The sequence below is a fragment of the Protopterus annectens genome, chromosome 1.part1 (assembly GCF_019279795.1).
Source record: "Protopterus annectens isolate FY-2018-M chromosome 1.part1, PAN1.0, whole genome shotgun sequence".
Taxonomy (NCBI): Eukaryota; Metazoa; Chordata; order Ceratodontiformes; family Protopteridae; genus Protopterus; species Protopterus annectens.
In genome coordinates this window covers 573,147,910-573,174,416 of record NC_056726.1, presented here as the reverse complement: position 1 = coordinate 573,174,416, position 26,507 = coordinate 573,147,910, and the positions used below count along the sequence as shown (strand labels likewise).

At 40.7% G+C, this 26,507-nt stretch overlaps 1 protein-coding gene across 1 annotated transcript in view; it reads left to right on the top strand.

Annotated features, from left to right (window-relative positions):
- Positions 1-1,874: 1,874 nt before the first annotated feature.
- LOC122813360 (coiled-coil domain-containing protein 80-like) overlaps positions 1,875-26,507 on the top strand; it is a 141,280-nt gene continuing 116,647 nt past the window's right edge. Inside the window, exons 1-2 of the mRNA XM_044085637.1 lie at positions 1,875-3,223; positions 11,472-11,613. Coding sequence (XP_043941572.1) covers positions 1,925-3,223; positions 11,472-11,613 — 1,441 coding nt within the window. The 5' untranslated portion in view covers positions 1,875-1,924. The remainder of the gene's footprint in view (positions 3,224-11,471; positions 11,614-26,507) is intronic.

Sequence of the window (26,507 nt, the reverse complement as noted above, 5' to 3'; positions counted from 1 at the left end):
TCCCTTCTGTAGCATGGTCTGACACAGAAAAAAGGTAACTTGTGAGATCAGCTAATTTTCGAAAACACAAGCCAGCAGCATTTTTACTTTCAAGAAAAAGAGTGCTTAATCAAAAGAATGTCCACTATTCACATCAAATGGCACATGGGTCACTCGCTCAAAAAACCTTAACATGGTAAGGGACATCAACAGAACTTGCTGGAGAGACAGAGTTGTTTCACAGAGGTTGCCCTACCTTTGGAATGGAACAAGCTTCCTATTCATGTTAAACAAAGCCCTGTGTTGGCCCTATTTAGGCATAATTTGGGCGACTGGATGGGCAACCAGAAATTCACCCTGGGGGGTTACACCTGTGTCCCTCTTGGACAGGGGCAACAGATGCTGATTTTAGTGTCTGCGTGAACTAGACACCCTTGGGAACATGGGTTGAACTTGCCTAGGCTTGTAAGGGCCCTGGGGCCGTTAGCCTAGTAACCTCCTATGTATACATGTATATATGCATGTGTGTGTGTGTGTGTGTGTGTGTGTGTGTGTGTGTGTGTGTGTGTGTGTGTGTGTGTGCACCCCTCCCCCCCCGCTAATTATACACACTAACTCTGAAATTGCACAATATTGGGGAAAGGGCTTTATCCACTATCCACTATCCTGGAAATTGTTCTCTCACACACCTGTTGACAATCTTCTTAGCTGAACATTGCAGTCTGTTAAACAGAAGTTGACCAAAGGCACTTTGGACCAAAAGTAGGCCACCTAATATATATATATATATATATATATATATATATATATATATATATATATATAGATAGATAGATAGATAGATAGATAGTCTACTTAATATAATCGAAAATCCACTTACCCGAAACACTAAATGTCGAGACGACATTGCCGAAACCACTATTCAATGAACGCCTGAATCACCGAACAGGAACTCTGGGAAACTAACCTCTCACTCACCTCCACAAAAATAAAAATCGAAACAAATCAAACCTACCCATGTGGGGGGCTTAACCCCCCCCAGCTAAATACACCAACTCCAAGATTATACTACAGTGTAGAAAGGGGCAAAGTTCACCATGGTGTCCAACTGGTTTGTTTCCCGGAGTTCCTATTCGATGATCCGAGCGTTCATTGAATAGAGGTTTTGGCAATGTCATCTTGACATTTAGTGTTTCATGTAAGTGGGCTTTTCTAAAGAAAACTTAGACAAACATCTCACAATGCACAGAAAAGATTTTCAAGACATATTTGTTGATTTTATCATTTTTAAAGAATAGTAGGAACAGTAATAACATTATAAATATATTTCTGTTTCTATAGAGTATGTGGAAAGCCATGTTCATTTAAAAATATTCATGATTATCATACTAATCAAAAATGATTACATCCAGCAACCGGTGCTCGGAAGGCTTGCATTAAATGAAAGTGTACTGTCCTACTGACCCCATGCTACAAGTACTTCAAAGGACTACTGACAGAAACCCAAATTTAGCAATCATTTTTACCATGAGTGCAGCCAGATTGTTTTAACATGTGTGACATTCTTTTGAGAGTTGGTACATTTCTTTTAAGTCTTCTCTTTTCCCCCACTTTATACAGATGTTTGTTTTAAATTTCATAATAGTTCTCACTTGCAAACCTTTCTTGAACTGCAGCTGTCATGCCTTATTAAGACCATCTTGAATGTTTTGCACATGTACATTACAGAAGAAGAAAAACTCATAAGTCTTTTGATAAAAAAAAAAAAGAAAGAAAAAAAGTGAACTTTAATTTAGACCAGATCATCACTGTTTCTGCTTGAAATTCTGGGAGGTACTTGAGCAAATACTGTATAGAAGGTTTATTCTTTCTTTCAGGCAGATACTGTTTCCACTTGAATTAAACGTGAAGGAACTGGTTTCTCAGACACACTCGCACATTCAAGATGATGAAAGGCTGTCTGTTGTTGGTTTTACTTTGTTTTAAAGGCGATGTGATTTTATCATATAGTAACAAGAATAATGAAAATGGAACGGCTTTGGACTTGAAAATGTTTCCAAAGTTGTCACCACAATTGTCAGAAAACAATTCATCCGCCTTGCTTGCACTTCAAATGAAACTTGATTTTCTGGCTGATTTTGCAGGCAAAAAACGTCTCTGGATTATTGCAGCACCTGATGAAGCCAATCACTATTACAAAATGATGGAAAAACATATCAAAGAGGCCCAAGGAACGCTATTAAACTGCCAGTTAGCAGAAAGAGATGTTTACATCTTAACTATTTTTCATGGAGCTGTGATGGAGGGGAAACTGCAAAAAATATCAAAAGATGGAATAATGGTCCAGGAAGCTATTAATCAGGATATAATTCCCCAGCTGATGAACGTTTTATTGCTAGAATATGGCAAGTTTGAAATGATAGTGATGAAGAAGAACCTTCAGGTGTCAGAACGGTTTCCTTATCCAGTTAGGACAGAAGCAGTTTTAGAAACCATTGATCAATTTCCTTTAAGGAAAATAGAAAAAGTAGCAAGACGTCGATTTTTGCAGAAGTGTAAGAAACCAGGTAAACGGCATAGAGCAGAAAGCAGAAAGAAAAAATATTACAAATCCAAGCACACTCAGTCTGTTCCAAAGACTATTTCTGTATTAATCAATCAGAAATCCGAAACACAGAAAGATGAAATTAAGCAGAAAGTTTGGCAGATTCTGAATGAGAGATTTCCTTTGCAAACAACTGCAGTAACTGTAAGAGTTCCAAGTGACTTACTGACAGTAAGTGCAAAACAAATACCTGATGTGGACCATGTCACTGTGCACAATGTTCAGCTGCTGACTGACTCACAAATTTCTGCTCCTACTGCTGAGCTCGTTTTGAATCTGGGAAGATACATGTCACACAATATGGATAGCATTACGTCTGTTTCATTTCCAGAAATGACCACTGAGTCTTCATTGAGAACAGAATCTATATTTTCTGGTTTGGATTCACTTGACTCAAAAATAAGCTTCCATACTGATTACATTGCACATGGAGAAAATCCATCAACAGACATCCAAGCAAAAGATGTAAGCTATGAAGTCAGTGCTAAAGCCAAAGAAAAAAGAAACAAAAGAAAGCATAAGAATGACAACAAAAGAGCAAACAAACATGGAAAACGAGTGAGAAGACAGCATCAGTGGGAATGGAGCACCCAAGTGCTGGCATTTCTGAATCATTTTAGATATATCAGAAGGCTGCTGGTAGGTAGAATACAAATCATACTGCTACTGTGCAAACCATGTTTAGAGATAAGTAAGCTATTTTTTGTCTTCCCTCACAGCAGCAATGCTACCCTTCTTAATTCTTTTGAGTTGCAGCTCTTAACTTCTTGATATAGTTCATCACATGAACCTCACTGCCCTGATCACTTGGTGCATTTGCTCTGCTGAAGGCCCATACATTTGTGTAGTGGGCTTTCCCTACAGTATCTTTTGAGAATTAGGATCATTGGACCAGTTCAAGGTCATGAAACCTATTAGAACAACTGTTATTGTTGTGCAATATTGTTCTTCATTTCTTCTGTATTGACACTTCAGACCAAATATGTTTCCTAGGTACAAATGTGCATGTAAATCAAAGCTCTCATCTGTCCACATTTTCATAAAATGTCTAGATTTTTGCCACAGATTTTTTTTTTGTCTGTTCTTCATAAAATTTGTGGTTTATTGCAAGCCAGTGAGGACAGAAGTAATTAAATAATGACATGCATTTGAGTGTCAGACTTCATGTCATTCAGAAACTGCATCCTATCACAATTTCTGTTATTCTAACAACTTTATTTAAAATCTGACCTTATTTTTGGACCCCCCCCCACCAATTATTTTAGACTCAGTCTAGATTTCATTCTCTGAGTTTGAGAGGTGTGATGTAAATACATGGAGATTTGTTTCTTATGTCTTATCATAGCCGTACTTGGGGTGAGTCAGGTAATGTGTTGACAGAAGAGAGTGTATTTCTTCCTTTCCAAATGAAGAGAGAAATTCAGTTGGAGAACCTATTCCTTGTACTCCAGCTGACCTGTTATTCCAGGATGATCTCCGAAACTGATTCTCTGATGTTGTGAATAGTAATGCTGCTGTAGACAAGGTGGTCTGTCTCCATAAACCAGATGTGTTTTGTATTATTTCTGTTTAATTGTGCTTGAAAAATAGTTGTATCTTAAGTTTTTCTTTTAGCATTTTAGTAATTGCCTTATAACCTAACATATTGCAATAATATTTTTCTGACTATAAAAATATGCACTATATACAAATGACAGGTGGGTCTTAACTACAATTTGATTGAAAAGCATGCACTAATATCATTCCTGTGCAGCAATAATGAATCCTGATTTGTCCTTATAAAGAAATGGCCTGTCAGGCAAAAAGTAAAAGACTGTGAGTTCACTTTTATTATTTGTCTCAGAAATACAATGTGCATGATGTAGTAATGTCATAGATAATTACTTTTTTTAATAGCCATCGGAGGAAACTGACAGTGAATGAGAGCTAGATGGCACATTACAATGGGAGATGTTTGGATTCTTTTAATGACTGCTTAGAGAACAGGTCAGTTAAATGTTTGTCCCTTCAGGTGCCAAAATCACATAAGAGAATCTAACTTCCCAGTCTGCAAATACCTTGGCATATAGAGCATATGTGAACAGTTAATAATAGAGAAAAACATGAAATGTTGATATTCATATTTATTTTATTTGATTGAATGACTAATGGGATGTTCATCTGGGTTGTGATACGTTTTCAGCGGATGACCTGGGAAAAAATCTTCACTAAGAAAGACATACCCATCACATAAACACATCCATATAAAAGAAATGCTGCAATACACATAAATATTGTAAGCTATGACATTTAGGATATTATTTGATTTTATACATTTAGAAAGCTATACTAAATAACAAAAAGCACAGTAGAATGAACAGGATACCAAACAAAGATGAAGTTTATTTAGCACTTTCGTCAAATATTACAATTGACTTCTTCAGAATACCTGACAGTCTGAAGGACCATCTTTTATATACATCAGACAATTACTTCATCAATTAATAAATACAACACCCATAAATACTTAAAGAAATAGACTCCCTTATCTTATAAAATTATTTCCTTCCACGATAAAATAAACCAGTTCATAGTTGCACTACAGCTATACTAAATACATGTACTTAAAGTTCTGAATGTGAACTAATATGCAGATTATTAAAACAGTATTTGATTATTTATGGGCTAACAATTTAGTATGCACCTATTAAAGCAAGTACTGTTTGTATGCAAATTGCAATACAGGTTTTATTTTACAGCCATAAATAATATAATTTCTGTGTTGTCAATGAATACAATACAAGTACATGGAGACTATCTATAAACAGCAGTAGTCAATTAATTAAAAATAATTTTAAAGAGGACATGTCAACTTGTGCCAGGTGAGCGAGACATCTATGTATGGCTGTGTATGTTTTTTCACTTACAGAAAATTTCCAAAGCAGGGATAAAGGTGCACATTCAGAAGGCTGGTATTTAAACAAATGTGTGTGGTTGAAGGATTATGAATCCTGTCTGGCTGCAATGTATAAAGGGACAGTGAAGGGTACTGCTGACTAGGATTCCTCCTTGTCCTGTGCAGTCCTAATGGCTATTTCAGGCACTGCAACTGCAGCTGTACTAATAGGTAATGGAAGAGCATGCCTGTTGACTGATAACTGGCTGGTCACTCTGATACTTTCACTGCCATTATAATTAGAGAAAAAATCCCTTTGGTGACTCAGTTTAAGCACCTGATTGGTTTGCTGATAAATACAGAAAATGATCACATGCCCTAAGTGCTCCCTCACCTCTTTCCTTCAGTGATCTCTTTTCTGAAAAAAATATTCTCTGACTAATGTTATTAAAGTCTTTATTCAATTAAAGTTGTCTTCTTAGTATGTGCCTATTTTCCACCAGCAGTCCATAAATGCAGTATAAATCAGATTTACTGTGGTACATAGCACTATACCATCTCCCATGGGTCGTATACCCTTTCCAGCATCTGTTATTTCTATGTCACACATGTAAGACAATGCAGTGTTCCACTCTATCTTTTCTCATTTTATTTGCTTCTGTCTTTTGAGACCCATATCAAGACTGGCAAAATATATCACAAAGAACTGTGTTCTACCATCATATGAAGTGAAGGACACACATGCAGTTTCATCTTAGGGAACCCTGAGTGAGTAGATAGAAAGGATGCATGCCTTCATCTGAGAGAGGAAACTAGCCAAGATGATAAATTTTACCTATGCCTGTCACTGACTAAATGTTCTCATTATTTATGATAGAGTTACTAGTGATATGGTGCTGATGGTGAAGTGATTAGTACCCATGGAAATAGATGGCAGATAGACAACTAGAACTGAATAACAGGCCTTTCATGTAGTGGAAGAAACTGGCATCTGAGTAAAGATATAACCAGATGTAAGCCATTTCCTGTACATCTCTTCTCATAATGAGGTAATTTACCTCTGTTTTGTGTTTTAGAGGCTCAGTGGCTGAATTGACTTTCTGAGGCAAGAACATAACTCCCTGCACTATTGACACCTTGCTTGGATAGATATTTTTAGCTTCCTACTTTGACAGTATCTTTCCTATTTAGTCAAATGTCAGAATATAACATATCACAAGCAAACGCAATATGTACATTTGTGTTTTATTTTTTAATATATTGTCCCATATTAAAATAAAATAAAAAAATAAAATAAAAACTGATAAGCTGTCATGGTTTGAATGAAAAGTTTGTTGACCTATCAAGAAGAAAACATTTCCTTTCAAAATGTATTTTTTCATTACTAGTAATGCTCTGTGAAATATATTTAAATTAAATAGATGGTTCTTTTGGGGGGGGGGGGCAGTGGGTCAAATGGTACAATCAAGGCTGCTACCTATCTCTGGGTGTTTAAAATGCAGTAGTACCTGTGAAGACGCTATCCTTCTGGCTGCTCAGTAATCAGAAAAGAGAAATAGATTGCTCCCTGTATTTCTGTTCTGCAGAAACATGCAGATATATAGGAAGAAAAATTAAAGAAATCCATTCAAATATCAGCAGAATTTTGTACGGCACTAAACACGGCTGCTACTTTATTTGTACTCTTGGAACTTGCAGTTCTACCTGTCTGAAGGTGTATATGAATGAATGACTATTCAGTGCATAATAATGCTGCTAACTTCAGGCAGAACCGCTGCCTGTCAGTCACTGGACTGTGTTTGAAACAGAATATCCCTCTGGAGGTAATGGTTTGGAGTCATGTATATGATTCCTGGAGAGATGGAGAACCATGAAAGGATCCTCAGATTTAGGAATATGCAAGGGATTTAATGAAGTACACCATAGGTTCATAGGTTGGTACTAGGCTATCAGCCCTAGGGCCTATACAAGCCTAGCCATAACAATTCCCTGGCTATTTCTTCCCACATTATTTACTTTCCTGGACCCATGTCTAGCAGGGCGACTGACGTGATCCCTGGGGTGAATTTCCTTTCTCCCATCCAATCGTCAAGGTTCCTCTTGAAGAGGTCCAAAGAGGCACTCTGCTTGACATGTATGGGCAATCTATTCCAGAGTCTGGGTGTCCCTGGGTCAGGAACCTATCCCTCCAGCATGTTTTGTTTATTGTGATGACAAGGTTTAGATCCCTGGAGCGTGTAGCTCTGAGGGATTGGGATTTCTTTAAGTGTAGCATGTCCAACAGCTCTGGGTTTGACATGGCCTTGTATGTTAAGCAGAGATTGCCTCTGAGTAGACGATATGCAACAGAGTATAGCTGGAGTTTTTTAAGGCGGTCAGCGTAGGGCATCTGCTTTAGGCCTGTGATTCTTTTAGTGAGGTATTTCTGAGGCCTTTCCAGTTGTTGCAGATGTCTTGAGAGGTACATACCAAATGGGGTGTTGTATTCTATAATGGGTCTAATGAGGGATGAGTACAGTGGGACAATGACCTCCTTTTTCTGGATGAAAAGCCCTTCATGATGAGGTGTGCCACATAGAAGGATTTCCTGACTGTTGTGGCGATGTGGTTATCAAAGGTGAGACCACTGTCCACCTGTGTCCCTAAGTCTCTTATCACACTTTCTGTGTTTAGTGTACTGCCACCTATATGGTAATTCATGGATACATGTTTTTTCCCAAAGGGGATAACAATACATTTCTTGGCATTGAGCTTGAGCCCATGGCTCTGGCACCAAGCATCTGTTTCTGTAAGGCCCTTTTGTAGAGTATCCACATCATTTGGGGATTCAATAATGGCTCCCAGTTTGCAGTCATCTGCAAACTTTGTTAGCCAGAGTCCCTTAGTGTTGACCTGTACTTCAGAGAAGTAGATGCCAAACAAGAGCGGCCCCAGGACTGAACCCTGAGGTACTCCACTTGTCACTTGTCTGGAGCTGGATTTGGAGTCGGTTACTTTTACAGTGTGGGTTCTATCAGTAAGCCATTTAGCAACCCATTGGGTGACATAGGGATTAATGCCCAACTTAGTAAGTTTATCTATGATTCCAGAGTGGGGGATGGTGTCAAAGGCCTTGGCAAGGTCTAGATAGGCTGTGTGAACCACCTTACCCTTGTCCATGGCTCTGGAGACTGATTCAAAGAAGTCAATCAGGTTCAGGAGACAAGATCGGCCCTTCACAAACCCAAACTGGGTGGGGTCCAGTGTTTGAAGGTTGCCAATTTCTTTGTTTATAAGTTCCATGATAATACGCTCCATGGCCTTGCATATAAGGCTTGTCAGACTGATGGGACGGTAGTTTCCGGGATCCAAGGTGGATCCCCCCTTGTGGATTGGGATAACTATAGCTCTGCGCCACTCAGTGGGCACGAAACCTGAAGTGAGGCTATGATTAAACATGACACTTAGGTGAGGTGCCAGTTCATATTGTAGTTCATGTAGTACACAGCCCGGGATGTCATCTGGTCCCATGGATGCTGTATTCTTGGCTTTAGAGAGTGTGTTTTGTACCTGTGTGGCCATTATTACTGGAATTTGGCAATCTTCCGGTATTTAGATGGGCCATTTAGGGGGTGAGGGGGGGGTGAATTTGGCACTGAATCGATCTGCCAGGATATTGGCAATATCCTTCAGATCAGTATATTTAATGCCATTCTGTTTTAGCTCAGAGCAGATCTGAGCATTGCCATTTAGATTCTTGACATAGTTATAGAATGCTTTGTGGTTGTCTTTGGAATCTTTGGCAATTTTATTTTCGTAACGAACTTTGGAGGATTTAATGAGGCATCTCAGTTTCTTACTGAGGCTAGTAAGGGAGTTTTTTGCATCCTGGGATTTTCCTCTTTTCTGCAAAAGTTTATTCCTTTTGTTGTAAAGTTTGTTTATGGCAGGGGACCACCAGATTGCCTTCATTTTTTGGGATGAGAGCATTTTGGTTCTATTTGGGATGGCACAATTCATGCATGAGTGGATGTGCTCATACAGTGCCTTAGTGTAGGATTCAGCAGTTGATCTTTCAGTTCCCGTCTGCATGGGTGTCATGAAGTTTGTCACTTCTGACTTTAGTAGCATGAAGTTGGCTTTGGAGAAGTTTTTTTATGGTGGTTTCTTTACTGGGGGGTGGGGTGGGATGTGGATGTTAAGGGTGATTAGCTTATGGTCAGACCTGACTAACGAGGGGGTGCCATAGGTATAGAGCATTGATTTCCCATGTTGGTAATGACCAGGTCTAGGATATTGGAGCCCCTGGTGGGACTATGGATTAGTTGATCCAGGGCGTTGGAATTTATGAATTCCAAGAACCGTTGTGCAAAGGTGTTGGGACATGAGTAGTTTTCCCAGTTAATGGCAGGGTAGTTAAAATCACCCAGTATTAGGGTGTTTGGTTCTATCTTAATATTTTCCAGTATGTTTAGAAAGGTGTAGTGAGAATCTTGGGGTATGGTGGGGGATCTGTAGCAAGTTACAATTTGGATTGCAGTCTAACCTAGTGTTAGTTGCACTTGGAGAATTTCAGACACATTGTGTTGGCCAACTAGCCTGGTGGTGTGAATATCCTTGGTGAGGTTTCAGTCCTGGTTTGGTGGCCGAAAAGTGTGGTAAGAGTTGTAGCCTGGTATTGCAGGGGTGCTCTCTGGAGCCTTGAACCAGGTCTCAGTTACTGCACAGATATCAATGTTCTCCATTTTTAGGAGTGCCTCGAGAGAGTGCATTTTGAGGTTTAGACTTCTAGCATTGAGTAGCATTACCTTCAGATTTTGCATGATTTACCTGTTACGGTGGTGGTTTTGTCCGTTGAAGTTTGCCTAAAAAAGGCACTATAGGGGTGGCAAGAGCCTTAGCCAGTAACCTGAATCCCAGGGGTGACAGGTGCAGACCATCTCTGGCAAAGCATCGTGGTCTGTCAATCATGTCATCCCAGGCAGACAGATACTGGATCCCCTTTGAATGACACCATAAGCTTAGCCAATTGTTGAAGTCAATCATTTTATCCTTATATTGTGGTATCATTCTGGGCGAAGGCAGGATGTTACTCAGGGCTAGGGTCATACCTGCCTGGGCCACATGATCCGAGAGCTCTTCCATGTTTCTTTTCATGTAGTCCAGGGAGGTATGTCTCAAGTCATTCACTCCAACATGGACAATGACAGAGTCATATTTGTACTTGTTGTGGAGTGACTTGAGTGCATGCGTTATGTGGCAGATCCTGGCACCCGACAGGCAGCTGACTGTAATTTTCTCCTTATTCAACCTGGTGAGAGGGACATCAGTGTGCCGGACTATAGAGTCACCTATGACTAAAGTGTTAGGTACATTGTCTTGCCTTAGGGGCTGTTGCTGGGTGGCACACTGGTGTTGTGAACTATGTGACACATTGGTTGTGATTGGTGTTTGTTTGCTTTCAGCTTCAGAGGTCTTTGTTGCTTGGGCAGGTTACAGTTAAGGGCCTCTGTATATGTGGATTTAGTGTTGCTATATGTGGGTGTTGGTGGTGCGGGTTTAGAAGGGCTATGTGTTGCTTGAGGTGTAGTGTGGGTGTTAACCTTCTCCTCTTGACTGTTTAGCACAATCTTGGGTGGAGAGAGCTTTGCTTCCATTTTGGCTATGTAAGTGCATCTCTCACAGGTTGTAGTGTTGGGTGGTAGGAGGAGAGGGTTGTCTGTGTACATGAGGCAATTGCTGCATTGCCCCAGTATGCCCAGATTCACCAGGTGGACAGGAGAAATCACCGGAAGCTGACCCTTGGACATGCCTGGTTTGGGGCTTTTTTTTTCTTTGTAAAGTATAGGAGCTGTTTCCTTAGCAAGGTACTTTGCAATTATAGGCTGTTTAGTGCCTACTATTAATTTCTCCTTGTTAACAAGGAGAGTTCAGTGAAAAGTGATTATCTCTAAATTACAGAATAAAATAAAACACAACAGGTCTGGTATGATAGTTAGAGTGACAATAACATGGCATACCTTTTTTCTACAGATAATCAGTGTGCTAGATGCTGGCAATGCCTATTATATTCATCAAAGAGACGAATGCTTACAGCACTTTCAGGAGCTGGCATTGAGAAACATTTCTGTTATCACTCTTCTGGGCTCCGACAAGAATGGGACAGTAATGCTTGGTAAGTTATTCTGAATGGAGCTGGTGTTGTTTGCCATCTTATACACCATTCAAGGCCAGAAAAGTTATGAAAGAGCACATTTAGTATGTTCACCCGCTTTTGTATAGAACATTGGCTGAGTTTAAAGTACCATATGTTGTTGGTGGATGTTTATCTCATGAATATATTAAGGGGCTTTTTTATACCAGCAACCCATTAAAACACATTGATCCCTATAAAATTCGAGGTGCTCAAGTTAGTGATGATTATGCCGCAATATAATAAGATTTTTTTATTCATTCATTCATTTTCAGTTTCCTACTTTATTCCAATCAGCACTGATATTAGGATAGAGCAAGAAAGTTGAGAAGCTAATGAATGAATGTACTCTATTTAACTTCTCCCTCTCACACAGTAACAGGACATGGCTAGCCAGCCTATGTCTTATTGTTATATGAGGTAAGCATTTTTTATAGAGATCTATATATATATATATATATACATATATATATATATATATATATATATATATACTTCTATTTCCCAAGCAGCTGCTTCACTGAAAGACAAAACATTGAGATGAGGTTGCCGAAAAGTTAATTTTATGAACACCCAATTCACTGTATAATTTAGTGCCAGGAAACAAACCACGTGGCCACCAATGCTTTAAAATGAAACTGAAGCAAATCAAACCCACCCAAGTGGGGGGCTTTGCCCCCCCCCCCCAACTAAATATACCAACTCCAAGATTGCACTGTAGTGGAGAAAAGGGCAATGTTCACTTCTGGTCTGTCAAAGGATTGAGGCCCCCTGGACACCTAATCCAAAACATTGTAGGGTAAAGTAGCTTAAAGTTCAGACCCTTTGCTCTGCATTAGATCTGTGCAGCAATAAATAATGCTCTCCTTTTCCGAGATAGCAGCTGAAAATGCCAGGTCTACAAAGATTCTGCTGTCTCCACACTGAATAATATGCCTAGGCATCAATAAACTTGTAAGGATCTTTTCTTGCAATAAATATGATGTAAAGTGCTCTATTATTTGCTTTGACTGACATATCTTGTTCCATTTTGGTATCCAAGCTGCAATGTATACTGTTTTGAGCATTATTTCCTCCAGTGGCAGCTGTGTCCATTCTGCCTGTTTTATTCTCATGAAACCTAGTCAGTTTCTTCTAACCAAGCCTTTCGATACCCTACAAAAATGCAAATTTTCCACTTGGACCTGTCTTCAAAATCAGTTAATATAATATTCAACTCCATCCTAGCCTCTGCAGCTAGTATTTTGGCATTCAAAACTTCATTGTTAACGAGGGAGTGAAGTACTTTTGAGTATTCATTCACTGCATTTGTAATTTTCTTGATCTTACTCTTGGTCCCTGATGTTGTTTTCAGTGCTTGAATTCATCCTCTGCATTTCTTTACAAATGGTCATTAGAGTAATCTCTGGCTCTTCCAATTGCTGTTGTCCTGTTCCTTTCACTCCTCCACAATGGGATTTTCTTGGCACTGTTCTACTGTCACAGGCTGTTGCATTTTGGCTTTGCTTTTAGCTTTGTATTTTGTATTGAGCTATTCTAAGCAGTTCCAAAGACTATAGATAGTTAAAATTCCTTAATTACCAAATCTGTATTTAATTACTTTTTACTTTCCCCATAGTTATAATAATTTTATAGAGGTAGCTACTGGAGCTCAGTCACTTAGCTGCTTTTACAGTCATGCCATACCAGAATTGATCCCCATTTTAGATACTGATGATTGTATGGGTGACTCTGAGATCCTTAGATATCTTGACTACCCCTACTTACTTGGCTACTTTCCCTTATATACTCCATACCAGAACTGATCCCCATTTTTGATACTTATAATTATATGAGTGACCCTGAGATCCTTAGATACCTTTACTAGCCCTACTCACTTGGCCACTTTCCCTTATATACTTGACATATTTACTCTTATCCTGCCATTTTAATTTATTTATTTGTTAACTGATAAATCCTATTACAGCAATTTTTCTGGTAGTTAGCTCAAATGACTAAAATTATCAGACAATAATGAACTGTTTCTTGTGCCTAAGGTACACGGTTTGATTCCTTGCACCTTCATTTACTTACTGTGCGACTCTGAGCAAGTCACTTAATTGGCCCATGATCCTAGATCACCCCTGAAGAGGGAGAATTAAATCCAGTGGGCTTACCTAAGCAACACATAGATAAAATAAATCCACGACACAGGCCTTAAGAGTAATGCTTAAATGCACTAAGTACTAGCAGTTAGAGTGTCATAAACCAGAATATTGGTTTTGAGCCTGTAAGAAGCCCCACACAGACATGGTGAAGCATGCAACAGTTCATGCTCAGTACAGACAATGCATTCTGGATCCTGGTGCTATGAGGCAGAAATGTAAACTGCAATGCTTCTACCTTCCTGTCTTACAACATTGATTGCATGCAAGCCTTTTTTTACTGATTACCTCGCTTTACTGCTTTTACCTTGGCTGATATTTTGCATCACTGAGTCTGAAATTAATTTTGCTTTATTGAGAAAATACTATTGGTATAGTCTGTTTTATCAGATTTGATGGTATTAATGTGAATCTCCAGCTGTAATTGACATTTATTTTTCTATTTGTCAATCATGTAATGTGTATTTATGCTTCTCTCTCTCTTTAATGTATAATCCTTTAATGTGAAATAATTATGATGTCAATCAATGCATCTTTTATAATTTTACTGTTTTATATGTCATATCAGCCTGGGTTATGCCTGAAAAGTTTTTAAGGTCTAATGTGCATATTGACTTATCAAATGTAAAATAGAAATAAGTAAATAAAATAAACTGTTGTTCCATCAAGTTCTTCTGACATCATTCTAGCATTTCTATTTCAAACATTTTAATTGTGTCCTTTTGTTGGACTTCCATTTCAGCTCAGCAGTCAAAGTCCATGAAACTGTTTAGACTACCTCATATAAATTCTGTCATTTTGCAGACACATTTGTCTTGAAAAATAAAACACCTTATATTCTAGAATTTTTTGATGTGTGTGCCCACTCCTCTCTACCCCACTAGTTAAAGTTGTGCAAAATAAATAAATAAATAAATAAATAACTGAACACAAAATTTAAGTTTTCCACATTAGAGCACATAATGTCTTCTCACTGTTCAAGAGCAATCATTTAATCCACAGACAGCCCTCATACTCATTTCTTAGCTAAAGCATCTGTTTTGACCATACCAGGAAAATAGTAATTGTTAGATGAATGTGGTTTTGTTTCACAGAGACAATAGTTACAGCTTGCATTGCATTTTACTTCACCCAAATACACATTAGTTCAGCAAAGTGAGAATTTCAATAGCAAACATCATGACCAATTATTTAATCCACAAACAGACCCACCCATCCCTATTGCTTACCCGCAGTATCTAGTTTGCACTGTTTGGTTAACAACAAAGAAAATAATCATTACATTAATGTAGTTTTGTTCCACAGAACCAGCAGTCACAGTTTGTATTCCAGCTTGCTTCACCCAAATGTACATTAGTCCTGCAAAACCCAAGTTAGATTAACAAACAACAGGGACAATCATTTCATCCAAAAACATCCCCCACACTCATTACCTACCCAAACTATTTAATTTGATCCTGCCAGTATAAAAAAATATATTGCATTAATGTATGGTTATTTCAGACAAACAGTAATCACAGTTTGTATTCCAGCATGCTTCACCCAACTGCACATTATTCCATCAAAGCCAGAGCAAATACAACAAATAGTAGGGCTAATCATTTTAACCACAAACAGCTTCCATACCTATTACCTACCTAAACTATCTAATTTGACCCTGTCAAGATAAAAAAAGAAAGAATTATTACATTAGCATGTTGTTTCACAAAATCAGCAATCACAACTTGTATTCCAGTTTCACACAAAACACATTAGTCCTGCAGAGTTACAATTAAAATGGCAAACAGCATGGCCAGTAATTTAGGTTTATAGGTTCATACTAGGCTATCTGCCCTGGGGCAATTATAAGCCTAGCCTGATTCTGTATGGCTTATGCCACCCCTTGATTTGAGTATACTGTGCCCTTTTTAAGGTTTAGTTTACTGTGCCTCTGTCAAAGGGGCACGATTACCTCTCTTGATCTAGATGTGAAACCCTTTGTGATGAGGTGGGCTATGTAGAAGGTCTTTCTAACCACTTTGGCAATGTGGTTTTCAAAGGAGAGATTGAGATCAACTTGGGTCCCCAGGTCCCTAATAATTTTCTCTGTACTTAATGGGTTTCCGCCTATGTGGTAATTTGTGGGCATATTGTTTTTGCCAAAGGGTATGACTATACATTTTTTGGCATTTAGCTTTAAACCATGGTGCTGGCACCAGTTATCTGTCTCTGTGAGACCTTTTTGAAGGATGTTTGTGTCAGCTGGAGGGTTGATTATGGTGCCCAGCTACAGACAGCCTGTATCACCATTGTATACAGACAATATCTGGTTTGACCTATCAGGATAAACAAATACAAAATGGTTACATTCATGTATTTCAGTCTCATGGAAACAGTAATTACAACTTGTATTCTAGCTTGCTTCACCAAAATACACATTGGTCACGCAAAGCCAGAATTACAACTGCAAACAGCAAGGCTAATCATTTCATCCACAGACAATCCCCATTGCCTACCCATCACGGTATCTGTATTGACCCCAACAGGCTACAAAAACAGAAAAAAATGGTTACATCAATGTGTTTTGTTTTCACATAAACAGTAATCGCAGCTTGCATTCAATCTTGTTTCACCCAATTACACATTACCTCTACAAAACCAGAATTACAATAGCAAACAGTAGGACCAATCATTTCATCCACAGACTGATTCTATATCCATTGCCTGCTTGGAGCAACTGGATTGCCCTGCCAGGATAAAAGAAAAATAATAATGGTTACATTAATGTATTTCATTTGCACAGAGACATTAGTTTCAGTTTGTGTCCCAGCTTCCATCACCAAATACACATTAGCATTGCAAAGTCAGCATTATAACAGCAAACAGTAGGGCAAATAATTTCATCTACAGAAAATCCTAGATGCATTTTTGCCCATGGTATCTAGTTTGATCCTGTCTCCAAAAAAGGTGAACAAAAGGGTAAAGTGGAGAAGTGCAAAACAAAACAGCTTAAGCAATAACAAACAAGCAGAACTCCACAACGTCAAGTACTTTAATAAAAAAAAAAAAATAAAGCTTTCGGATAAAATATCCTTCTTCAGTGTCCTACAAAAAATATATAAAACCCATCGTTTTTGTATTTAAAAACATTGGGTTTTATATATTTTTTGTAAGACACTGAAGAAGGATATTTTATACGAAAGCTTTGTTTTTTTATTAAAGCACTTGACATTGTGGAGTTCTGCTTGTTTGTTATTGATTTAGTTTGACTCTGTTAGGATTAAATAAATAATAATACTTACCTGCTACAATGCAAAAACATGGAAATTCTGTGAACCAAAAAAAAAAAAAAAATTTTTACTTGCTCCTGCTCTGAAGTAACATCTGACCTGCTGTGAGAAGTCTCATGGCTTTTAGCTGCAGCTTGAATTTGGAATTATTGCATGACAATTTTTATTCTAGCTACTATGCCAATCTTTGAAAATCAGCATTCATTTTGCTGCTAAAACATAAGCCATGCAGAATGTTTTTTAAAAAAAGGTTGAGGGGGTGAACCACTTAGCCATGGCCTAAATTTGCTACTGCCCTTAACTTTGAGCCCTGTATCTCCTGTCAACTCGCTGACAAGTCTGCTTGTGAAGTGGCCAAATGCATCTTATCAAGGCTGCCTATTAGCTCCTGAAGAGGTGATCATTAAGTCATAAAGCTCAAGTAAACGCACAGGGCCAGATTCCAAAAGACTTGCTTTTGGTGTAAGTGACTTACTCCGGTGTAAGGCCCATTTATAACTCAGTCTTACAGTGTAGTAAGTCACTTACACCGAGATCAAGTCTTCTAGAAATGGGCCCATTATGCAATATCTGTACTGGTCATGAATAATTAATCAGCTTTGTATTCTGGCTAAGGATAAGGCGTATAGAGAGTTGTATGAAAGGTTGGACACTAAGGAGGGAGAAAGTGGGTTGGGAGGGTGGCCTAATGGTTAAGGTGTTTGCCTTACAAACACAAGGTGCAGGGTTTGAGTCTCATAAGGGATAATTGGTTAAGCTTAAAATGGCTCGCAAGTTCAGTTAGCCTAGTACTAACCTATGAACTAACCTACATAACCTCTACCCATGAACTACCACATAGGCGGTAGTCTACTTAACACTGCAAGTGTGATAAGAGACCTTGGGACAGGTGGACAGTAGTCTCTCCTTTGATAATCACATCGCCACAGTACTCAGAAAATCCTTCTACGTGGCACACCTCATCACAAAAGGTTTCTCATCCAGGAAAAAAGGTCATTGTTCCCCTCAACTCATCACTCATTAGACCCATTATAGAGTACAACGCCCCTTTTGGTATGTACCTCACAAGACATCTACAACAACTGGAAAGGCCACAGAAATATCTCACAAAGAGGATTACTGGTCTCAAACAGATGCCCTATGCAGACTGTCTCAGAAAACTCCAGCTTTACTCTGTCACATATCGTCTACTCAGAGGCGATCTCTGCCTAACATACAAAGCTATTTTAAACCCAGAGCCGTTGGACATGCTCCACGTAAAGAAATCCCAATCCCTCCGAGCCACATGCTCTAGGGACCTAAACCTTGTCACCACAATAAACAGAACATGCTGGAGGGATAGATTCCTGTCTCAGAGACTTCCCATACTCTGGAACAAACGACATATGTATATTAAACAAAGCTCCTCATTAGCACTCTTCAAGAAAAATCTTGATGATTGGATGGGAGATAGGAAATTCACCCCGGGGATCACTTCTGTGGCTCTGCTTGACAGGGGCACAGGAAAATAAATTTCTTGGGTGGCAAAAGCCAGGGTACTGTTTGGCTAGGTTATATAGGCCCTATGGCCAATAGCCTAGTACCTATCTATGAACCTATGAAAAGGACCTGTACTGATTGGCTAGATAGAGGGACCAAGCTAGTAAAGATGTGCAGCAGGTAGGGGTGATAAAGGATAATGAGGGAAATGTACTCACAAGCGAGGAGAGTGTGTTGAGCAGATGGAAGGAGTACTTTGAGGGGCTGATGAATGAAGAGAATGAGAGAGAAGGCTGGATGATGTGGGGATAGTGAATCAGGAAGTGCAATGGATTAGCAAGGCGGAAGTAAGGATAGCTATGAAGAGGATGAAGAATGGAAAGACTGTTGGTCCAGATGACATACCTGTGGAAGCTTGGAGGTGTTTAGGAGAAATGGCAGTGGAATTTTTAACCAGATTGTTTAATGAAATCTTGGAAAGTGAGAGGATGCCTGAGGAGTGGAGAAAAAGTATTTTGCTAACGATTTTTAAGAATAAGGGTGATGTGCAGAGCTGTAGTAACTACAGAGGGATAAAACTGATGAGTCACAGCATGAAATTATGGGAAAGAGTAGTGGAAGCTAGGTTAAGAAGGGAGGTGATGATTAGTGATTAGCAGTATGGTTTCATGCCAGGAAAAAGCACTACAGATGCGATGTTTGCTCTGAGAGTGTTGATGGAGAAGTACAGAGAAGGTCAGAAGAAGTTGCATTATGTCTTTGTGGACTTAGAGAAAGCATATGACAGGGTGCCTAGAGAGAAGTTGTGGTATTGTATGAGGAAGTCGGGACTGGCAGAGAAGTATGTAAGAGTGGTACAGGATATGTACAAAGGTAGTGTGACAGTGGTGAGATCTGCCGTGGGAGTGACAGATGCATTTAAGGTGGAGGTGGGATTACATCAAGGATCAGCTCTGAGCCCTTTCTTATTTGCACTGGTGATGGACAGGTTGACAGATGAGATCAGACAGGAGCCCCTGTGGACAATGATGTTTGCAGATGACATTGTGATATATAGTGAGAATAGGTAACAGGTTGAGGAGACCCTGGAGAGGTGGAGAGGTGCTCTAGAGAGGAGAGGAATGAAGGTCAGCTGGACTAAGATGGAATATATGTGTGTGAATGAAAGGGAGGCTAGAGGAATGGTGAGGACACAGGTAGTAGAGCTGGCGAAGGTGGGATGAGTTTAAATACTTGGGATCAACAATTCAGAGTAATGGCAAGTGTGGTAGAGAGGTGAAGAAGAGAGTACAAGCAGGGTGGAGAAGAGTGTCAGGAGTGATTTGTGACAGACGAGTACCAGTAAGAGTGAAAGGGAAGGTCTACAAAAGGGTAGTGAGACCAGGTATGTTACATGGGTTGGAGACAGTGGCATTGCCAAAAAGGCAGGAGTCAGAGCTGGATGTAGCAGAGTTAAAGATGTTAAGATTTGCACTGGGTGTGATGACGGTGCACAGGATTAGGAATAAGTATATTAGAGGGTCAGCCAAGGTTGGACAGTTTGGAGACAAAGCCAGAGAGGTGAGATTGCATTGGTTTGGACATGTGCTGAGCAGGGATACTGGGTATATTGGGAAAAGGATGATAAGGATGAAGCAGCCAGTTAAGAGGAAAAGAGGAAGGCCTAAGATGAGGTTTATGGATGTGGTCAGAGAGGACATGCAGGTGGTTAGTGTGAGAGAGCAAGATGTAGAGGACAGGAAGAAATGGAAACAGGTGATCCGCTGTGATGACCCCTAACTGGGAAAAGCCGGAAGAAGTAGTAATATTCTATTTTTCATTAGAAACAACATAGAATTTAAACATTTTATATGTGAACCTAGAGGCATCAAAAGGCAAGAAAATGTCATTTTTTTTGTAAAGGTTATTTCCTTTCTTTACAGATGTCCTTCAAAAATGCAACTGCAGTCATAACATATGGGTTTTCCTGCCTCAGGCAGCCCTCGGTCGGCCGGATTCCAAAGTCTGGGTCCGACGTCGGCTGATGTCGCATTTCTCTCCGACGTCAGAGCGGCTGGAGTACATAAGCATCAGCCGACGACATCTTCTTCAGTCTTTCTTGCCGTGCGGTGCCCAAAGCAGAAGCAGTTCGCAAGTGCCGGTCGGTCAGCTCCTGTTTTCTTCGATCTGAAGTCATCAAAAAAGCTAAGTACCCCGTTGGGGACCTTTTCTTGCCTCAGCCGATGTCAGAAATTACTGAAAAAGTAAATAATTGTTTGTCTTGTGGTAAACAAATACCTCATAAGGATTTCCATTCTTACTGCCTCCCTTGCCTTGGCCCAGACCACGACGTCTCGGCCTGTGCCGCCTGTGCTCGCTTCAATAAGCGCACTCTCAGGCGCCGGGCGGAGTTCGCTTTAGACTTTTTCGGCGAAAAATTCGATTATACAATGCCGTCGGAACTACCGACATCGCAGACTCCTAAGAAACGAAAATACCGGGATCGACATCCTCGGCCCGCGTCTTCCACCGACACCACGCCAAAACCAACTGCGAGTGCCCTGGTTCCCTCTGAGGCGGTTATTTCACCGCTCCGAACCGAAGACACCGCATTACCGATGCCTCCGATACCGGAGACCACACCGACGCCAGTTATTGATTTTCCTCCGGATACTGAAACCGAGGAAATGCCCGAGACCATTGCTGTGGATAAGGTCACTCCTGCACATGGAGCTGCTAGGCCTCCCATGTCCATGTCTATCAAGGACTACACACGTGCTAAGGCAGCCAGCAAGACCAAGCACCTTACTGCTAAAACCTTACCTCAGCCTACTCCTGAAACACAAATCATGACTATGGCCTCAGACTTAATTTCCATGATCAGAGGTTCCTAGGCCCATCCTGAGAGAGGATCCCAGCCTCCTCCTGATAAGAGGCCCAGGGTTGAGCCCTCTGACCCTCTCCCTTCAGATGAAGATTCTGAGGTCTCTGTTCACTCCGATAGCCGGGAAGAGCCCTTCCAGACCTATGAGGACTCAGATGCAGAGGACTCCATCCCCTCGGCCTCCCCTCCTGAGGATATTTCTTTTGGGGAAGTTCTGCATTCCATGAGGGAACATTTTAAGTGGCAAGGCCAGGAATATTCTGATTCCAGAAAGTGCCTTCGAACCTTCCTTAAAAATCCCCAACACAGGCCCTTAGCTATACCTCCTGTGCTTGATGTTTTGGATGATCTATACTCTGACTCCAGTGTTACCCCTGATACTCTTCCTCCTGCTCCTGCCAAGCCTGACAGATACTATAGGGTCCCAGAAACACATTCTCATTTCTTTAGGGCCCATGCTGTTGATTTAGAAACAATTTCACAGGGACCGAAAGGGGTTTCAGCTACCACCTCCAAAAATCCTTTGCCTTCCAACAGGGAAGCTAGGTCATTAGAGAGATGGGGAAGAAGGTTTACACCTCCACTACTTTATCTATGAGAGCTCTCAATTGTCTCTTTCATATGTTTCAATATCAGGATTACCTGTTAGATGATTTACAGAAAACATTGGCCTCTCCTGAACCTTTAGATAGGAAGTCTTTGCAGGAGGCTGTACATAATTCTCAGCAAGTTAGCAATCACTTTCTTCAGTGTGGATATGATGCATTGGAAGCTTCATGTAAGGCAGCTATGACAGAGGCGGTCATTCGTAGACATGCATGGTTAAAAGAACAACCTCTACCAGATCATGTTAAGGCAAAACTTCTTGATGCACCCTTGGAAAAGAACAAGCTTTTTGGTGCTAATGCTAAAGATGTGTTAAAGTCCATTGAGGAAAAAGCCAAGTCAGTTCAGACAGTCAAAGATTTCCTCCAGGTTCAGCCACCCAGATTCAGCAGGAATTGGCCTTCTAAAAACTGGTCCTTTCCTAATCCTGAAAGATTTCAAAGGGGCAAAAACAGGCGTGGCCGAGGAAGAGGACAATACAGAGGTTCCTACAGGGGACGACAATGGCAACCAGCAAACCAAAGAAGTGATGCAGGGGTTTTCTCCTGCCCCACAGGGACAACCTCAGTGACTTTCCTCTACTTCCGCTGACCAAGGAGCAAACAGAAGCTCCTTTGGGCGGAAAATTATCTCTGTTTTCAGACAATTGGCACAGATTGACAAAGGACAAATGGATTTTGGACATTATAGACCAAGGTTACACGTTCCACTTTCATACCTTGCCAAGAAAATAAGGCATGCCAAACCTACCACAAAACCAGAGGGCAGAGGCTATCAAGCAAATTTCTCTGCTTGCTCAGATCAAAGCAATAGAAAAGTTCCACAACAAGAACAAGGCCAGGGGTTTTATTCAAGACTGTTCCTTGTTCCAAGAAAAGAAACTCAATGGAGACCAATACTGGATTTGTCCGCATTAAACACTTTTCTCATAGTACCAAAGTTCAAAATGCTGACTCTACAGCAACTCCTTCCCATGCTGGGCAAGGGGTCTTGGCTGATTACTCTGGACCTCAAGGAGGCATACCTGCATGTCCCTATCAGACACAGCTGCAGAAGATACCTCAGATTTCTTGCAGGGCCAGAGCATTATCAATTCTCAGCATTGCCATTTGGCTTATCTACTGCACCCAGAGTATTCACGAAATGCCTGGCTTCAGTAATTGCTCATTGCAGGCTCCAGGGGATCCAAATGTACCCGTACCTGGACGACTGCCTCATACAAGCGGTCGACAAACTGATTTTGACAAAAAACTTAAATTATGTCATACAATTGCTACAGGCTCTGGGATACACAGTCAACTTCCAAAAGTCAAGACTTCAGTCATCCCAACAAATAACCTTCTTAGGAGCCAAACTAGACACAGCCTCTCAAATGGCTTACCTGACAGAAGACAAGCAAAAGAAGTTAACTCATTATTTCAAAGGTTTGGCAAAGCTCACCCAGATGACTGCAAGGAGATTCCTACAGGCCCTGGGTTACATGGCATCCTGCATTCTCCTGGTTCCATTAGCAAGACTACACATGAGAAAGCTTCAATGGTACCTAAAAAGTTTATGGTCTCAACACAGCAACAACCTAGAGACAACCATACCGCTCATTCCATGCCTACAAAAAGAATTTCTATGGTGGGCCTCGGTAAGCCAGGCAAACACAGGTATGTCGTTCAAAAAGCCTCAAATAACACAGACCATGACCAGAGACGCCTCAGACCTTGGATGGGGGGTGCACATGGAGGGCAGATGTATTCAAGGGCAATGGTCTCCAAAGGAAACACATCTGCATATCAACCAAAAAGAAATGCTGGCAGTAATGCATGCCATCGAGGCCTTTCAACAACAACTTCAGCAAGGCCACCTGCTAATATGGACAGACAACACCACTGTGATGTGGTACATAAACAAGCAGGGGGGCACCCATTCTTACCCCCTTTGCAGACTGATGATGAATCTTTGGGAAAAATCACTGAGCTTAAATATACAGTTGCAATCCCAGTTTGTTCCAGGCAAAGACAATGTGCTGGCGGACAGCCTAAGCAGGAATTTCCTAGACCCCCACGAGTGGAGGTTACATCCAGAAATCTTCATACGACTCACCTCGACATGGGGCAGGCCAGAAGTAGACCTATTTGCCTCCCACCTCAATCATCATCTACAAAAGTTCTGTTCAAGGACATATCATCCACAAGCATGGAAAATAGATGCTCTCTCATTCAACTGGAACTTCCTAAAAATCTATGCATTCCCACCTCTGCCACTGATGACCACAGTATTACTAAAGATCAAAGCAGAGAAGCCCAAGGGATCCTAATAGCTCCAGACTGGCCAAGACAACACTGGTACCCACTACTACGGAGCATATGTCACAACAAAAGTGGGCCCTTCCCCAATGGCCCCAACTTTTGACTCAACACAACTTCAAGACAGTACATCCCAACATTCAGACGCTGCAGCTAACAGCTTGGGAGATCCCATGAATAACCTCAATCTATCTCTCTCCAAGGAAGTTCAGCGGATACTAACAGAAGCCCGAAGACCATCCACCAGAAAGGTTTACTCAGCAAAATGGAAGAGATTCAGCATTTGGAATACCAGCAAGGGTCATGATGCATCATTATTGAACATCCCACTCATTCTGGAATATTTGGCAGATATGCTACAGAATGGACTCTCATATTCTTCCATAAAAATACATGCTTCAGCTATTTCAGCTAGATACAACACTGATCCACCTGTGTTTTCACATCCTTTGTTAAGGCAATTCCTTAGGGGAATCAAGAATATAAATCCACCAAGAAAGGCTCCAATACCAGCTTGGGACCTCAACTTTGTCCTAGAAAAACTGACTCTACCCCCCTTTGAGCCAGCAGCTTCTGTGGACTTACAATTTCTCTCATGGAAGACAGCTTTCCTGTTGGCAATTACCTCAGCAAGAAGGGTTTCGAATTACAGGCCCTAATGGCAATACCACCGTTCATAACCTTTCACAGAGACAGGGTCTCCTTACGAACCAACCCTACCTTTCTGCCAAAAGTGGTATCTAGGGTTTCTTTAAATCAAGCAATTCACCTGCCTACTTTCTTTCCCAATCCTGAGAACAAAGGGGAAAGACTGTTGCATACCTTGGACATTCACAGACAACTTCACTACTACCTGGACAGAACCAAGACCAATAGGAAGTCTGATCAGCTTTTTGTAGCTTACGCCCCTGGAGTACAAGGAAATGCAGTTTCCAAACAGACTATTTCAAAATGGATTGGACATTGCATCAGATTCTGTTATTCCTTCCATGGAAAGAGTGTACCAGCCAATGTCAGACCACACTCCACCAGAGCTACAGCCACCTCTACAGCATTCTTAAGAGGGGTGCCTACAAAAGACATTCTAGAAGCTGCTACATGGAGCTCCGTGCATACATTCTCCAAACACTACAACCTCCCTTTATATTCCAGATCCAGAGCAGGCTTTGCTGGCAGTCCTGCAGGGATTGATAGCTACACCATCCTTTTTAGAGCATTCCACCTCCCCAGCTAAGCTATGGTATTCAACCCATATGTTATGACTGCAGTTGCATTCTTGAAGGACATAGTACAGTTTTGTACCTACCATAAATGTAGATGTCCGATAGATATGCAACTGCAGTCCTCCCTCCTTCCCCTCTATGCCTTGGGTCCACTCCTCTCCCTGTTATCCTTAGCTGGGGATATCTGTTATGGTGTATCTGTTTATTGCTTATTTATTTGTCTGGAAACCTGCTTTTGTCTTCCAATTTGATTACAGCCTTCCTTGGAGGGCACCTGGCATCTGGGGCAAGAAACACTGAAGAAGATGACGTCGGCTGGTGCTTATGTACTCCAGGGAGAGAAATGCGACATCAGCCAATGTCGGACCCAGACTTTGGAATCCGGCCGACCGAGGGCTGCCTGAGGCAGGACAACCCATATGTTATGACTGCAGTTGCATATCTATCGGACATCTACATTTATGGTAGGTGCAAAACTGTACTTTTTTAAGACTAGAAAGTGATTATTTTCTGTACCTTATTTGTTATCTTTGCTGTTTTTGGTACTGGGAAAATGCTACTGACTATGCACTATTACTTAGTATTTATGGAGTGCAGTGATAAGTGGCCAAAAATGCCTACATATCCTTTTACTACACATCTGCTATTGTGCTTATAGTTGGTAAAATAAATTGTCTGTTATGCATACTTTAGTACCTATAGCCCATGTATTAATAGTTGTATATAGGTCAGTTGGTGAGGCCCTATAGGTGACCTTAAATTACATAGCCTGGTATGGGTGTGTGAGTACAAATCATGTAGTATGCTGATAGTTGGTCAGAAATGACTGGTAAGAAGTGGAATATTGGCATCTGGTCAGAGGTGGCATTTTATGCATCTGTTTGATGGTGGGTCAGAGGTGACTTTCTTGGTAACTTGTGGTGTAAGGGAAACCATTAGGTCACAGGTAATTTATTTAGTTTTAAGTAAAGCCAGTGTCAGTGGCACAAGAGGTA